The 15506-nt window shown below is 39.5% G+C and overlaps 2 protein-coding genes across 2 annotated transcripts in view; one reads left to right on the top strand and one right to left on the bottom strand.

The window, feature by feature from the left end:
• Positions 1-657: 657 nt before the first annotated feature.
• Positions 658-9760, bottom strand: si:dkey-103j14.5 (isoaspartyl peptidase/L-asparaginase). The gene is made up of 7 exons (XM_041049700.1): positions 9707-9760; positions 8292-8488; positions 7062-7204; positions 6664-6827; positions 6211-6329; positions 1497-1607; positions 658-1017 (listed from the first exon to the last, which is right to left on the bottom strand). Exons 1-7 carry the CDS (start codon positions 9751-9753, stop codon positions 809-811), a joined length of 990 nt encoding a protein of 329 aa, XP_040905634.1. The 5' UTR covers positions 9754-9760; the 3' UTR covers positions 658-808.
• Positions 9761-14736: 4976 nt separating this feature from the next.
• Positions 14737-15506, top strand: part of khdrbs2 (KH domain containing, RNA binding, signal transduction associated 2) — a 54997-nt gene continuing 54227 nt past the window's right edge. The window contains exon 1 of the mRNA XM_041050253.1: positions 14737-14827. Coding sequence (XP_040906187.1) covers positions 14737-14827 — 91 coding nt within the window. The remainder of the gene's footprint in view (positions 14828-15506) is intronic.

Here is a 15506-nt window from a genome sequence, read left to right as displayed (position 1 = left end):
CAACTTTCAATGAAACTGAAAAAAAAAGTCAAATACATTTCACAGGGATACAGGACTTGTATCAGTTGACTGTCTCAGATTTAAGAGCTCATTTGTTTGAGTGCTAATCAATAAAAAAAAAAATTTAACATTTAATATAATTGTGTCACTTACATTTTGATGTTGGGCTTCACCATGCAAAGTGATATATGTGTTAAGGTTGTTTTCACATTCACCTGCTGAGAGTGAAGTTTGGTTTTGGGGGTGTGGGCCTACAAGCAACTTAACGATTGGTTTTGATGTGTGCTATCTCTATTGTTAATATGATGTAACGTGGATATGTTTAAATTTTTACTTTTTTGGGTGAGACCTAAGACAATTCCCCTGCCTCGGCTGGACAAAGTGTACTCTATTCTATTCTATCTTGCATTATGCATCTTTAATAGTCTTTCAAGAGCGAGACCTCCAGACCCCCCTAGTTCTGCAGTTATTTGGAAAAAATGTAGAAAAAGCAAAACATTGTTAAAGAAATTTCAATAAAATACATTAGACATCCTAAATCTGCATATATAATATGCAAAAAGATAAACAGTGACTGAGAGGTCGCAAGATTTGTGTACTGTAATATTTATCTTATCCATCTTTTACAGTTTATGTTTCACTATATGTGATCACAGATTAGAAAAAAGAAAACACTACTTATTGAATCTGGCTACAGACAACAGTAGTAAATTAGTAGAAAACATATTTGAAATATCATTCCCTAATATAATGCTAAATTCAATTACTAATAAGGAGGGAAAAATGGTTATTAAAAGAGTTAAAATGGTTATTTGGACAACTGTTCTTTTAATCTTTTATTTGGGTCTAATCCATACCACAGAACATCATTTTCCACAGCTGCCCAAGCCATCCGCTCTGTGGTAAATGTGGCTGCCCACTGCCCCGAAGGAGAAACTACAATCGCACCACCTGCACCTCGAACACGATCTCCCATGTACTTCAGAGACAACTGTGAAGCATCTGCTACTGATTTACCTGAATGGGGGAAGAAGAAAATATGAAAATAGATGAAAACATCTATGTACTGTATGTATCAAAGTGGAAACTCTTTACACAGGTAAGACAACATTTCATTCTTTGAGTCCCGCAGTATCTAATTTCTTCACACTCATCTAACTCCTCAATTAATAATTGCAGCCATAGTTGATCATATGATCAAATCAAAACCTGCTCAAAAAAACTTAATTCTGCACTACCATACATACACACACACAAAAAAAAAAAAAAATTAATAACTGTGACAAGCTATGATGCAATACTGTAATTACTCTGTTTAACTAATAAGGCATTCACAGCATATTCATCTGTTTCATTCATCTATTTCACTGTTTGGTGTTTTAATGATTATCCACAAGAACACAAATGTGGCATCAACGTATTTTAAGATCAGATGCAGTCTGACATATGTGGCTTGTCTTCATGTAGAGAGTTAAAGTAAAAGCATGATATTTTACCTTGTTCAATATGTGAAAGAATGAGTCTGGCCAGTGTGACTTTAAGAATGGACTCTCCATGACCGGTGCAAGACACTGCACCACTGAAGTTGTCTGCATATCCTCCACAGCCTTGTTTACAAGAGAGATAAATTAAACTCAACAAAAATGAACAGAGTTGTTGTAGGAGCCATGAATGTATTATGTATATTTTCTATTAGTAGTAAGGTTAAGGGATATTGTTTGTTTTTTGTTTATTAGGATATTGTTTATGTGATCATGTTGATTGGGGGGTTAGAGGGTCACATGATTCTGGGCGTGTATATTAGGTGATATCACCTGTTATTCTGTTTTTTGTTTGAAAGAGAGAGATCGGATGGGTCGCCGTAATTTTTGTTGACCTTTAATTTTCTTTGATCACTGAGATTATTTTTGGTTATATTTTAGAGCACGTTATCATGAGTTGATTATCTTTTGTAGCCTGTTAAATTTAGGTTCGAAGTCACAGTGGATTTTTTATTTTGTAGCGCGTCAGACAATTGGCCCCATCCTTCTGTCTCTCAGCGACTCTTAGGACTGCGAAGTCGCTACATTTTGTCAACAAAAAAAGGCATTAATTTCAGTCACAATCATAAGCATCTGACGGAGCCGAAATAAAGAGGACGAAAACAGGAAGAGGACGAAATACAGACATCGGAGACAAAGCATGGAGGTAGGCGCTGGTTGTGAAAGTGAAGTTTAAGGAGCCGCTGTCAAAGCGAACTACTGCCAGGTGAGCTCACCTGTGGATGTGAGCGTGGAGGCCGCATATCAGTGGAGGGATTGCCTGTATGTTGACTGCTGATTGTTCATTGGGAACGATTGTCTGGTTGATGAAAGGATCGCGGCTTGTATATTGACTGCTGATTGTAAATTGGGAACGATTGTCTGGTTGATGGAGGATTAGATTCTTCGGCGCAATGTATTCTGATGCTGAAGTTATCTTCGAGCTGTAAATGTAAATCTGCGCTCTGTCTCCGAAGTTGATGTTGCTCCGCTGCTGCGTTCAATGTGGATGATCTGTGTTTGATAAATTTAGTTTTTGTCTGTGGATGTGTTTTTAAATGCACAAACAATACATTGATGGAAAATCAAACGGAAATTAAAAGAGGAAGCGTGTAAATAAATGCTGATGTTGCAAGTTGTGGAATGGATGTGTTTTAAATGCATATGCTGAGAAATAATCAAAAGGAAATCAAGGAAAATGAGTGAATTACATCCTGCTGAAATGGAGTGTGGGAAAAGCCAAAGCAAACTCACAGCCAAAGCCTGGGCAAATAAGATCAAAAAGCTTCAACATGAATGCAAAATCATTGTGAATAAAATGAAAGCACTCATACCAGAAATGAAATCTCTTATGAAAACAAAGGAAAATGTTTCACAAGTTCAGTCCCATTTTGAAGAATTAAAAACAACTTTGTGAAAATGCTGCTGTGTCACATGAAGTTTTGATTCCTTTGCTCATGGAGGATGAACAAAATAGACAAAATGAATGGTTTTCCAGTATCATGAAATACAGCGACACATTTAAAGAGGATGTTATAAACTGGCTGAGTGAATCAGGGGAATCACAACAACATAACATCCTCAACCCACCTCAATCTGATCCAGGTGCAATAAATGAGGAAGTGCTTCAATGCCCAACAGAGGATGAACCTCATGTTCCATTTCAGGCTGCATCAATACTCAGTACAGAGAACATGCAAGATGACGTAAAACTAAACGACAGTGTATCAAACGTGGGAAGCAAAAACTCTTCTACCAGAAGAAAGTCTGCTGTTTCTACTGCTTCTTCTGCACGTCTGAAGGCCGAGGCTGACTTGGCAGCATTAATGGCAAGACAGAAACTGTTAAAAGATAAACATGAACAGGAGGAATGTATGAAAAGGAAAAAGGAGCAGCTTCAAATGGATGAAGACATTTCAGCACATACGGCAAAATTAAATGTGTTAAGGTCTCAGAGCATCCTTAGTGGAAAGAATTCCACAAGGTGTTCAGATGGAATGAACTTGTATTCAGTGTTCAGTGAAACAAAGGGAAGCTAAACATGACTGCTTGCATCCAGAGAAAACTGCACCTTCATTCACTCAGTGTGAGCCTGTGTCAGTTAAGGAACCTAAACGTCATTCAGTGAATCACCATGCAAGTGATGTCACAGAAACTCAATATGGATACACTTTGAATGCAGGATTTGGGTCAACAGATGACAATCAAAACAATATGCTGGGAATCATGAGAAAGCAAAATGAAATAACATCACTCTTAATTCAACAGCAATGTCTCTTATCATTACCAAAAAGAGAAATCCTAGTTTTTGATGGGGATCCATTAAAATATCATGCTTCTATTAAAGCTTTTGAGAATGGTGTGGAGAGAAATACAGAGAACTGCAGTGACAGACTCTATTTCCTTGAACAGTTCACTAGGGGTCACCCTAAGGAACTGGTGAGAAGTTGCCAACACTTTGACCCAGAAAGACGCTCTGTCAAAGCTAAAGCCTTGTTATGTGAGCACTTTGGAAATGCACAGAAAGTTGCCTCTGCATACATGGAAAGGGCTCTTTCATGGCTTGCTATTAAGACGGAAGACATAAAGGCTCTCCAGGACTACAGCCTTCTCCTCAGACTGTTCTAATGCCATAGTAGGAGTTGAATATCTGCATGAGCTTGATCTTCCTGCCAACATGCTTACCATTATAAGGAAATTGCCTTACAAGTTCAGAGACAAATGGAGAACTATAGCCTGTGAACTGCAAGAGAGATGCAACCAGAGAGCTACATTCAGTGACATCACCAATTTAATTGAAAGACAAGTGAGAATTTTAACTGATCCAGTCTTTGGGAACATACAGGATGCTCCCTCAGTGACAACTAATAAAGGCGTGAACAAATTCAAACCACAGTCTCGTTCTGGAGCCAAAGGAACAAGCTTAGCCACCACTGTGGCTTCTGTGGAGAACAAAACACAATCAGGGATTAAAGGAAAGGAGCAAATTCAGCCAGCAAATACAGCCAGGAGGACATGTCTTTGCTGTGGAGGAGGGCACACCTTGGATTCATGCCCCCAGTTGGAGAAAAGAACAGAAGAATAGGCTTCTTAAGAGAAAAGGGTGTCTGTTTCGGCTGTTTGTGTATTGGACACATCAGCAAAGTTTGCAGAAAACGGATTTCCTGTGTAAAATGTGGTCTCCAACATCCAAGCATACTTCACATTCCTCCAAAGGAAAAGGAAAATAACTCCAGTCAAGCCAAAATGGAATCAGAGGTGGTAGAGGACAGCACCTTGGTGTCAAGTGGGCTCACCAGGGCTGGTGATAATGACTGTAAACTCCCTATTGTTCCTGTGCGGGTTAAGTCCAGGAAAGGCAGCATGATCATCAACACATGTGTCCCTGGATCAAGGAAGTACAGCAGTTTTCTGCACTGAGGCACTGATGTGCAAACTAGGCCTCACAGGAAAGACTATGGCCCAAGAGAAAGTTGTAAGAAGCCACATTGTTTCAGGACTGGAGGTTGCAGGTTTAGAAGGTGACAACTTTTGTGACCTGCCCAAGACTTATACTCAGGAGCGCATGCCTGTCCACAGGAGGAATATTCGTAGAGAAAGAGATCTTCATGGATGGCCTCATTTGAGATCAGTGTATCTGCCTGAGATAGACGCAGATGTTGAGCTGCTGATTGGGACAAATGTTCCAAAGGCTTTGGAACCATTGGAGGTCATTTGCAGTGTAAATGGTGGACCTTATGCAAATAGGACAATGCTGGGCTGGACTGTGAATGGACCTCTAAAAGTGGAAAATGAGGGAGCACTGGATTGTGAGCAACCAGAGTTATTGGTTAACAGAGTTTCAGTTGTGAATTTGGAGGAACTTTGCAGCAGTTCAAAATGGATTTCCCTGAATGCAGTGTGGATGAACAATCTGGAACATCAAGAGAGGATCAAAAGGTTATGGAACTGGTCATAAATTCACAAAGATTGTGAATGGTCATTACCAGATTAGTTTGCCATTAAGAAACATGGAACTCAACATGCCAATCAACAGGAAAATTGTTGAGCAGCGTGCTTCATACTTGAAGAGGAGGCTGCAGAGAAACTCAGCATTCCATGCAGACTACGTAGCCTTCATGAATGATCTGGTCACCAAAGGTTATGCAGAGAGGGTGGCTGAGGAGGAGCTGGAACGCTGCAATGGTAAAATCTGGTATATCCCGCACCATGGTGTCTACCATCCAATAAAAGGGAAGATCAGAGTTGTCTTTGATTGTGGAGCAAGTTTCAAAGGAATATCTCTCAATGCTCAGCTCCTACAAGGACCTGATCTGGGAGGACCTTGTCTCCATCTGTGCAAAAGGTGGTTTCCAGCTTACAAAATGACGGCTAATTTTCTTTGATCACTGAGATTATTTTTGGTTATATTTTAGAGCATGTTATCATGAGTTGATTATCTTTTGTTTATTAATAACCTGTTAAATTTAGGTTCGAAGTCTCAGTGGATTTTTTTTTGTAGAGCGTCAGACAATAGGGCCCATCCTTCTGTCTCTCAGCGACTCTTAGGACTGCGAAGTCGCTACAGTTGTGATTGTAAATCGTATCTTAAATCGTAACTTGTCTGGACAAAATAACTATAATAAATTCTAATTTTATTTATTCTTATAAAACATGCTGCTTGGGAAAGTATTAGTAAATTAAGTCATACCGATAATGGGAGAGTCTCCTACTCTGCCAACCATTTTATTTCTGATCCCTCCAGTTGATGTTGCACATGCAACGTTACCAGCACAGTCCACAGCAACTGCCCCCACAGTATCATGGGCCCTAGAATGAGATAAAAAACTATATTATCCAAAGAAAAGTTGTAAAAGAAGAAGCATGTACAATGTACATCCACCATGTTTGCATAATACATAATACACGTGGTGTATTTAGTATGAGAAGCCTCTATATTGCAAATGAACAGCACAAGTTAAAAGATAAGGCAAGGAGAGCTGTAATGCTGCACAGCAGACCATTTATATTTAGCAGTGTACATTAGTTCTATTTGAGGATACTGTCAGGCTATTGAGGCTGAATAGATGTGTAGAGATTTATGAGGAAATTTAAGCCACGGCCAGAAAGTGTCAAAATAAAGTCATATAGTGGAGATGCCTACCACTGACAGTTGAAATCTTCCATGACTCCAGTGACATAATTCTTGTGTTTCTCCCATTCTCTCCTCTCATACTCAGACACCAGTGTCTCAGTGGGAGCCGTGACCACACCGATGCTCTCTGCAAACATGTTAGCACCTCTGCCTGTCAACATGGTGTGAGCAGTCTGAGATTTTCCATGGCAGCAAACATGTAAGAAAAGGTTAAAAAAGAAAATGTATTGTAACAGTCTCAGTGACGGGTAAAACCACTCAGCTCACTGCACACAAAAGCTTTTTGCCATTAGAAACAATTAGAAAAAGGGTCCAAATCAGTCATGAAATCAATGCCTGTCTAACCATCAGTGATCTCCTACTGCTCCTGTTCAAGTGAGGCATGAGTAGAGCATTTAAGATTGCACCTTTTCCATCACCGCCCGTGCCAGTGAAACAGGGTTGGCAATGTTCTTTACACAAGACACAGCACCGTTGGCAAGCGTGCTTCCATCCATGATAATGGCATCCAGCTCCACCTCTCCATCAGTATTTAGTGCTGCTCCATGCCCTATAATTAAATGTCACAATCAGTAACTAACTTAAACAACGGCTCAGACAAACATTTGATGCAGGTGTTCTCAGAGCTGTGAACAGCTAATAGCACCAGTGAGGTGTTGAGTACTAATGCAAACTGGAGGCCCATAGCCAGTGCTGAACAACTACATAAAATCTAACAACAGACAGATATGGCGAGAGAACTGAGAGATGTTTTCCTTCCAACTTTGTGCGCAGAGGTTAAAAACTATAAAATTTATCAGTTACCACGTATTCAATTTTGTTTTTGCCCGCTACATCCTCACAAGTCTACAGTGTAGTACAAAAGTGGCAAAAGAGCACAGAACTAATGAATAATGCGTCACTGTCTGACTTTCATGGTGCATAATTGTGTTCACACTGACTATATGTGCCTTGGCAAGATTTGCATCATTGCTCTAATAGTTGATCTGCACTGATTCATTCATGAAAAATACTGTCCGTTCACAATATGTCAGTGATAATGCTCAAGTGGAAATTATTTAGTTTTACATGTGAATTTATAAGAAAGTTTATTCATTAGTACTGTGTTCTCTTGCCGGAAGTCTATAGGGAGCTTACTTTTAGGGAGCAAATATAACGTACTTTGTATCAGACGAGACAGACGAGTTCTAGTTAAGATGTAGATTAGATATTCGTGCAGACTCCATCTGGGGTTAATGCTGGATTATGAAGATGAGCCCCATAATCAGAGGGCCCCATCACATCTGCCCACCATCATCACACGGATTCTTTAAGGAGTCTGAACAGAAGTTAGCATTGCCACCAGCAGATGGAGACAGTGTACAACAGACCAAGCTGACTGAATTCATGAAGAAGATGGTGGTCAGTGACCAGCTCAGGTATGGACAGGTGTGGGAGTTGATGCTTAGTTTTGGCTGTTAATTACTGATCTTTAAACTGGTTATTGGGAGGCAGGAAAAGTACCACCAGCTGTGGCCTAAAGAACTTTTACTAAAATCCACTGCGATCATCAGAAATGGATCTTGATTATCATGCAGATGTGACTGGAATTCATTCCCAAATATGGGGATAAGTCCATGATGAGTATTGCAGTGTACCTGCATTAAACACAGTGTTATCTTCCATTGCTCTCACAGCTGCCTCAACGGCATCCACTGCATTTCCTCCTCTTTTCAGCACAGAAAACCCTTCACATGCTGCAGCCTTTACTCCACTGACAGAGGCCTCGGCTAGTTCATTTGGTATGGCCCACGCGCCACCGTGCACGACTACAACTGCTGACATCTTTGAGTTCCTGCGGGGAAAAAAAAATACAAAGTAGTTTAGGGAGTTTCACAGAAGTTATAAAAGAAATTAAAAAATACAACTTAAGGGGAATTAAATTGTAATTCAAGATTGTACTAATTCAAAATATGTGAGACGGCCCCTTTTAAGACACTAACAACCTTTTCCCTATTTGCACTGCATATTAAAATTTGTTCTTGAACAGTAATTTTCTGTGAAGCACATTTGTAGTTCAGTTCAGATGTGAGACTAATTCACACTTCTTTTCCTGCAGCCTCACACATGAATTTCAAGACCATGTCATATGATCGAAAGCTCCAGAACAGCTGCTAAATGGACCTTGAGGTGAGACTGTTCCGCCAGCTGCTGTTTCCATGGTCAAAAATGAACTTTGAAACTTGAATGCATCGGTCATTTGCAGGTAATTGTTCTTTTCAACTTTTCCTTTCAGCAGAGCAAGTACACTTTGAGAGCAACAATGTTTTTCATGTATACGTGCATTTTACTTATTTTTAATACAGTTGCATTGTTGTGTTTTCCGCTGCCTTTTTCAAATGAGTCACACAGTTTTCTGGCTTCTTGTTTTTGTAATTAACTATGATTATCATTCATTTTACTGATGTTTTTGTTTCTTACTTTGCTCTTAATTTCCATCAAAAGCAGTTTTGTTTCTTACCAAACCTTTACTGATCATAATTAACCTTCCCAGGTAAATAACATGTAAACATATAGTACCTTAGTTTTGGGTGTTCCTCAGCAAGAACATGGACACATTCATTCCAGTGAGTATTTATCTGCATAACCAAACTGCAGCTTTGAATTAAATCAGTTGCAGTTACATGCAGGCTACACCTTCATTAAATCAACCGGTCAACTATAATTGATTTATTTTAGCTGTAATCAAGTCTCTGGTTCTGTGTGTTGCATGATTTCCTCAGTTATCTGGTGCAACCATCAGCTGATACCTACAGGTTTTTAAGAACATAGATAAATAGATACTTTATTCATCCCCAAGGGAAATTCACAGTTCCATAAGTGTCCAAAAATGTCACGTGTGGACACGTGTGGAACAGCCCGGGCAGTGTGAACTAAAGTCTCTTGGACCAGTCGGTGTAAGGACGTCAATTCCAGACAATAAACGCATGTCAACACTTGTCTGTTGTTAATGTCCAACAGCGGGTTGAGGCAGCGTGTACAGATGATAATTAAACATCTGGGCCTTTCTTACCTTTCCCGATCTTCACACTTCATCCCGACGGAGCAACCCTCCGCCATACTCACGTGTTTTTTGTGGGACTTGACAAGTGTTTTAGCCCCCCGCCCCCTCCCCCCATCGCCACTTGCTTGTTTCACAGTAGTGTCAAGTGTAATATAATTCAATGCCAGGCTTCCGGTTAATCCCTTCAAAATAAAATCTGTGTTCGCCAACTTGAACGTTTGAGTTTTGAAGGATAACCATCTTATGGAAAAAGATCAGCGTAGAAAGGTTTCAAATGTCTGTTTTCCAGATGTTCTTTCATCTGTCATTCTAATTCATGCAAGGGCAGCTATTGTACAGGACTACCGTTAAAACAAAGGCATTAAACAAAAATTCAACAGACTGTCTAAAAACCTGAAGCCTATCCTCCAGGCACCAGCCTCTGAAGTAGGCTTGATAGACCTGCATGAGATTTTTTCCATATCTGTTTTTGTGCACAAGGCATGATTTTTTTTTTCCACCACCTAATCAATTTTCCTTTTAGTTTGCCATTGCAAAACATTAACATCACTCCAGTGGACATGGCTTCAAAGCAGAATGTCTTTTTATTTTTTGAATATAGAAAATAAATTGCAAATCACATTACAAAGGAACACTGTGATCTGCCCACTCCTGCCTTAGCTCTTTCAGTCTCTCTGAGTCTACCTGGTCAGTCTTGCATTTAAAAAATGCAATATTTTCAAACATTCATTACCATTTATAAACATATTACCTAGAGTGGCTATAGTGGATAGTGAAAATAATTATTGCTCCTCATATGTCTCTCCTGCTCAGACTTTAACATGAGATATGTACAAAACATAACATAGATAACATACCTAAAGCTTATAGGGTGGGGCCCCCAGGTGGCTTCCTATTCTAGTTCACAGGCCAAATCTGATACATGTATATTTTTGTGTAACACATGTACACTATACAGCCTACAGTATTCTGTATTTCCATTTGTAGTGGTTCCCGTTTATAGATCATAGTTGTTATACAATTTTATTTTGAAAACGAGTTTAAAAACGCATTTTTTTTACGGGTTTTTTATGTCCAGCTTGACAAAGGCGGAGCTAAGTGGGGGCAAAAAGAGGACAAGGTTTATCATTTGGCCAAGCAATCACAATGGGTATAGGAACAGCTTTTCAGCATTGGTTACATAGTTATCATGGCCTTCAAGGCATAGGGAAAGGCAGGAAGCATGACTTGAGTAATAAATAAAAGCTTAACAAAGCAAACTTGGTAATCACCATTCACAAGCATGGTAAGAACAGAAGGGCTGAGCTCACAAAGACAAGCAGCACCAAGCTCCAGAACTGTGCCAGAAATGTATGAATAAATTAATGTTCTTAGTCATCATGACCGCTAAACCACATAAAGACGTAATAATTGAATGTGATTCCTCATCCTCACACTGAATAATGTAAGTGCCTGAACATGCACAACACAGGTAGTGACATGGCATGCAAATGATATACACACACTGTGAAGGAAAGCATGAGGAAAAAATAAGGGAAAGGCGAGCATAATTATTATATCAGGTTGTTTCAAAGTGCTTTACAGACATCAACACATAGACACTACAAAAACAAGTTAAAACTTTGAAAGGTCTACCTGCAATACATGCATGTAGCAGTGAAATATGTAATGTTTCACTTTGACCACTAGAGGGCTGCAAGAATCCATTAAATCTAATTTGAAAAAACTGAACATCTTCAGTATGAATATAGAGAGTCTAAGTTAAGCGTGAGTCACAATATTCTTTGTCCAAAGTATCATGCAATAACCATTCATATTTTTTCCCCTCCTTCCAATAATGTCACAGTGGACAAGGAGCACATTCTGTTTGTTTATGTCTGCTTTTTATTTTTATTTTATTTTATTTTATTTTATTTCAGTCTTCCTCCTTTAGTCTACAGCTACAACCATACAATAGGATTACAAGATCAAATCACATCACACACAACAGTCATAATCATCTTTACCATTAGTAACCACTGTAATGACGGCAAGATCATGAATCATTTTATTGAATGAAATTACATCACTGACGGTCCAGCGAGCATGAAACACAAAGACAGTGTCAGTGCGGCCGACATGGGCGCTGAAACTTCTTTTGGGCTGTCAAGCAGAAAAATAAAGTTGTGTCTCATTTCAGAGAGAAATGAATCATTAATTTTAAATAATGGTGAAGACATGCAAGTGTGAAGTTACGATCAATACTGACCTCTTCCAAGGCCTGCTTGGTATTTCAAAATATTTATACAGATGTACAGAGAAAAAAAAAAGTTGGTTAATAAAATATCTTCTTTTATAGCAGTTAAAACCTAAATGTGATGTAGTCTTTTAGTCTCCCAAACAAACTATCTACTGTACAGTGACTTCATGCTTTATACTTATGTTTAATGTGCTATAGGTTTAATGCTATAGGTCAGCTGAGCAAAACAGTTCTAAAATTTGCAGTAATGAATAATGACAACAGTAACTTCAATTAGATTTAAAATAATTAAAGTTCTGTGCACATCCGCTGACTCCGAAATTATATAATTTGTCTCAATTTTATTAAAATGGTCAGCCCTTGATGTGTAGTAGAGCATCTCTAAAAGAACAATATTAGACTTCACAGACGAATATAGTTGTGTCTCATTCCTGTAACGTGACAGGATTGTTAATTTTAACAATAAATCATTTGACCAAATTGCTGCATATAAAGGGAAAAGAAACATAAAGAATATCAAGATCAACTCTCACCCACTTAACGCCATTGTCTGCAGTCCCTCCCCCCTGCAGGCTGTTTGACTCTGATCAGTGCAGTCAGAATCATCTCTAAAGGTCAAGTAGAGCTGGAATTGGTCATTCACCAGCCTCTTCTGCTCAAAACTAATTTGTGAGTAAGTAAAGCAGCTGCAGCACGCCGCGCTGCAGATGACTTTAGGATTCAAGTCAATATCGCAGCTAGGGGGACAAGGGGGGCATTTCACATGAGAGACAAACGTTCATGCTTACATTGCTGACAGCACTTCGCAGGGAGATAATGAAGCCTTCTCTTGACATTAAAACTTCTTTAAGGTGGTGTCATGTAATCCACTTCACAAGCAGAAAAAGGTTCCTCTTGACTTGACCTCTTTAAGCCTCAGTTAGGCCACCTCAAATGATTTAGAGGGCAGGAAGTGAAAATCTTAGTTTATTCTGACCCTTGTGCTGGGACTGCAGCTCTGCTCTTTTACTGGCCAGCAAATATAAACTGCAAGGCATCTTATTGCATCAAAAAGCATTGCATAGGTACAGTATACATACTTTCTGTGCTCTAAAAATGAAGGAAATTAGAGTATGTCACATTCGAAAGGAAATACTTTCTTTTGTGTGACCATTTTTTAATGAAGATTGAAATAAAATGACTATATTGAGATGGGATTACAAGTTAATTAACAGTGTGAGAAAACAAATGAGGGATATTCTCAAATACTTATACATTAAGCCAAAGACAAATCCACAGCTGAAAGGCAATAAGAAATGAGAGCATTACTATTGCTCCTTTCCCCTCCTACAGCCATAAAATTCAATTCAGAGAGGTACTGGTGGGGCATAATTTTTTTTTTTCAGTAAGATGCCAGACAGTGATTTACTCCACAATAATAAATCTGAATTGTTTAACAGAGATGCTGGAGTAGATCAGGTCTCATAACATATGAAGCTGTGAGGGCAGACTGAAGAAAGCACAATTAAAGGAAGTAATTGCTTTTTTTGTTGTTTACTCTCATGGTACGCTTTAATTTAGAATACATGTGATGAAAAAAATTAGAGCTTCAGAAATGCATGTTCTCCACATATGCAGCACTTCCACCCCCAAAGAGAAATCTCAGTCATGCAGGTGGTGTTCAACACCATGGACAGCAACACAAGAGGCCATAACTTTTTCTTTTCTTTTCTTTTCTTTTTTTTTTGTCCCTCAGGCTAAACTGCCAGGGGCCATACAGTGCATTGTTCAGTATGACAGAAGAACAGGCAGGTCTGCAGTGAACTTTGGAAACTCTTATGAAAACTCACAAGCCACTGTGCATTCCGATTTGCCTTGCCTGAATCAAGAGTTGGATAAGATATCTTTTCCCTTCTCTTGCCAGTGTGACAGTACTGATTTAGCTATAATTAGTCTTTATCATATCAAAGTCAGTTATGATCTAGGCTTGAGCTGACAGCTTTTCAAACAGTATGAGATCCCCAGACCAAGAAATAATAGTACAGTATCTTTATAATATGCTCTCATAAGGACTTACAGGGTGGCTGGTACTAAATAACGAGTTTACAGTGGAATGTAATGGTTTAAATATAGGCCCCTTTGTGTTTTAACCCAGTGAAGCCGCACAACATTTATGGTATTGTTGCACAGTATCCTCAAATGTATAGCAGTGTTCCTTACTTCTTTTTAATAAGGGTCTATTTTCAGCATAAGCTGCATGAAACTTTTAATAAACCAACTGAATCCATCATCTTGGTGTGATATTATTGCAGGGACCAGTGGCAGCCCACGATCAACTGCAACCTCAACTTTTTTTTTTTTTTTTTTTTTTCATCCATTCCCTCCCAGCATATTGCCCAATTGGTATGCTCTCAGCGGGGACTGTCTTTGTTTTCCAGCAGCGCCAGTCCCAGAATAAGGCCAATAATGTTGCTGAGGGGCGGGGAGCAGCGCGGTCTGCAGACCCAGTGAGTCTGGGAGTCTGGCGGGGTGCCGAGGAGAGGCAGCAGGCAGCGGTGGCAGAGATGGGCTCACACCTCTGAATCACAACTCACCCTCCCAGTCAAGCATCTCGGAGACCTAGGACGACTGTTTTTTTGTTTTTGTTTTTGTTTTCTTTTTCTCTTTTTTCCGGAGGGATTTTGCTTGCGGTGATCATTAAGACTGGTAGAGTGAAGCTGCCAAAAAAAGCAGAAGCGGGAAGGTTTATAGTTGCATTCCGACGCTCAGCAGTCCTGTAGTCTCACCTGCACGGCCGGTGAAGAGGTCCGCTGCGATCATAATGCATCCAGATAAGTGCTTACCTGAATTGGTGGCCGAGAAAAACAGCTTGGACCCCTCCTTTGTGCATGCGGTGCGCCTGCTCGCAGAAGGTAAGTCTAAGGTATTTTAAATCTACTCTCAGCGTTGTAGACTTGTTTATCTGTGGCATTCACCGCGTTCCCTGCAACTGAAAACACCATTGCATTGCATTTTGGGGGAAGTACAGTGACCCGATGCGAGGTTATTTTAACACATTGCCCTTGACTCTTAATGCTTGCTTTATGTCAGTGAATTCACTGTTCCGAGCGTTTGAATGCAGACGCTGATCTTTGGCTCCAGTGCAGAACTTTTCTGAGGTTTTCCACCATCGAGGGAGGAAATTATGTGAGCACAGAAAGTAAAGTGAGTGGAAAGTCAGGGAGCCATCACCTCTTATTCTAACCCACCGCCCACCAAGGTCAAGCACTGGCACAAAACACCCATATAATAAACTGAAACTGCCTTCAGGATGAAAAGGACTGCTTTCCATAATTGTAGGATTGACTGAGTTTCAAGGATGCTGTTAATCTTAAGATATGTACAGTGTATTACCAGCTGTAGTTTATTCAGCACAGAGTAAGATCAGGATTTATTATTTTTTTGTAAACACTGCAATTTCATATCAGATTAGTCCACTGCTATAATTTCTTTCTCAAACCAAAACAAGCTGCATAAACTTTACATCCTCTTTGAGGTTTCCTGCTTAAAAATGAATTATCACCAAATATCAGCATCAAACTGATATTTTTT

The sequence above is a fragment of the Toxotes jaculatrix genome, chromosome 11 (assembly GCF_017976425.1).
Source record: "Toxotes jaculatrix isolate fToxJac2 chromosome 11, fToxJac2.pri, whole genome shotgun sequence".
Taxonomy (NCBI): Eukaryota; Metazoa; Chordata; class Actinopteri; family Toxotidae; genus Toxotes; species Toxotes jaculatrix.
The sequence above is the reverse complement of the archived record's forward strand: the minus strand, read 5'-3'. Positions and strand labels throughout refer to the sequence as shown.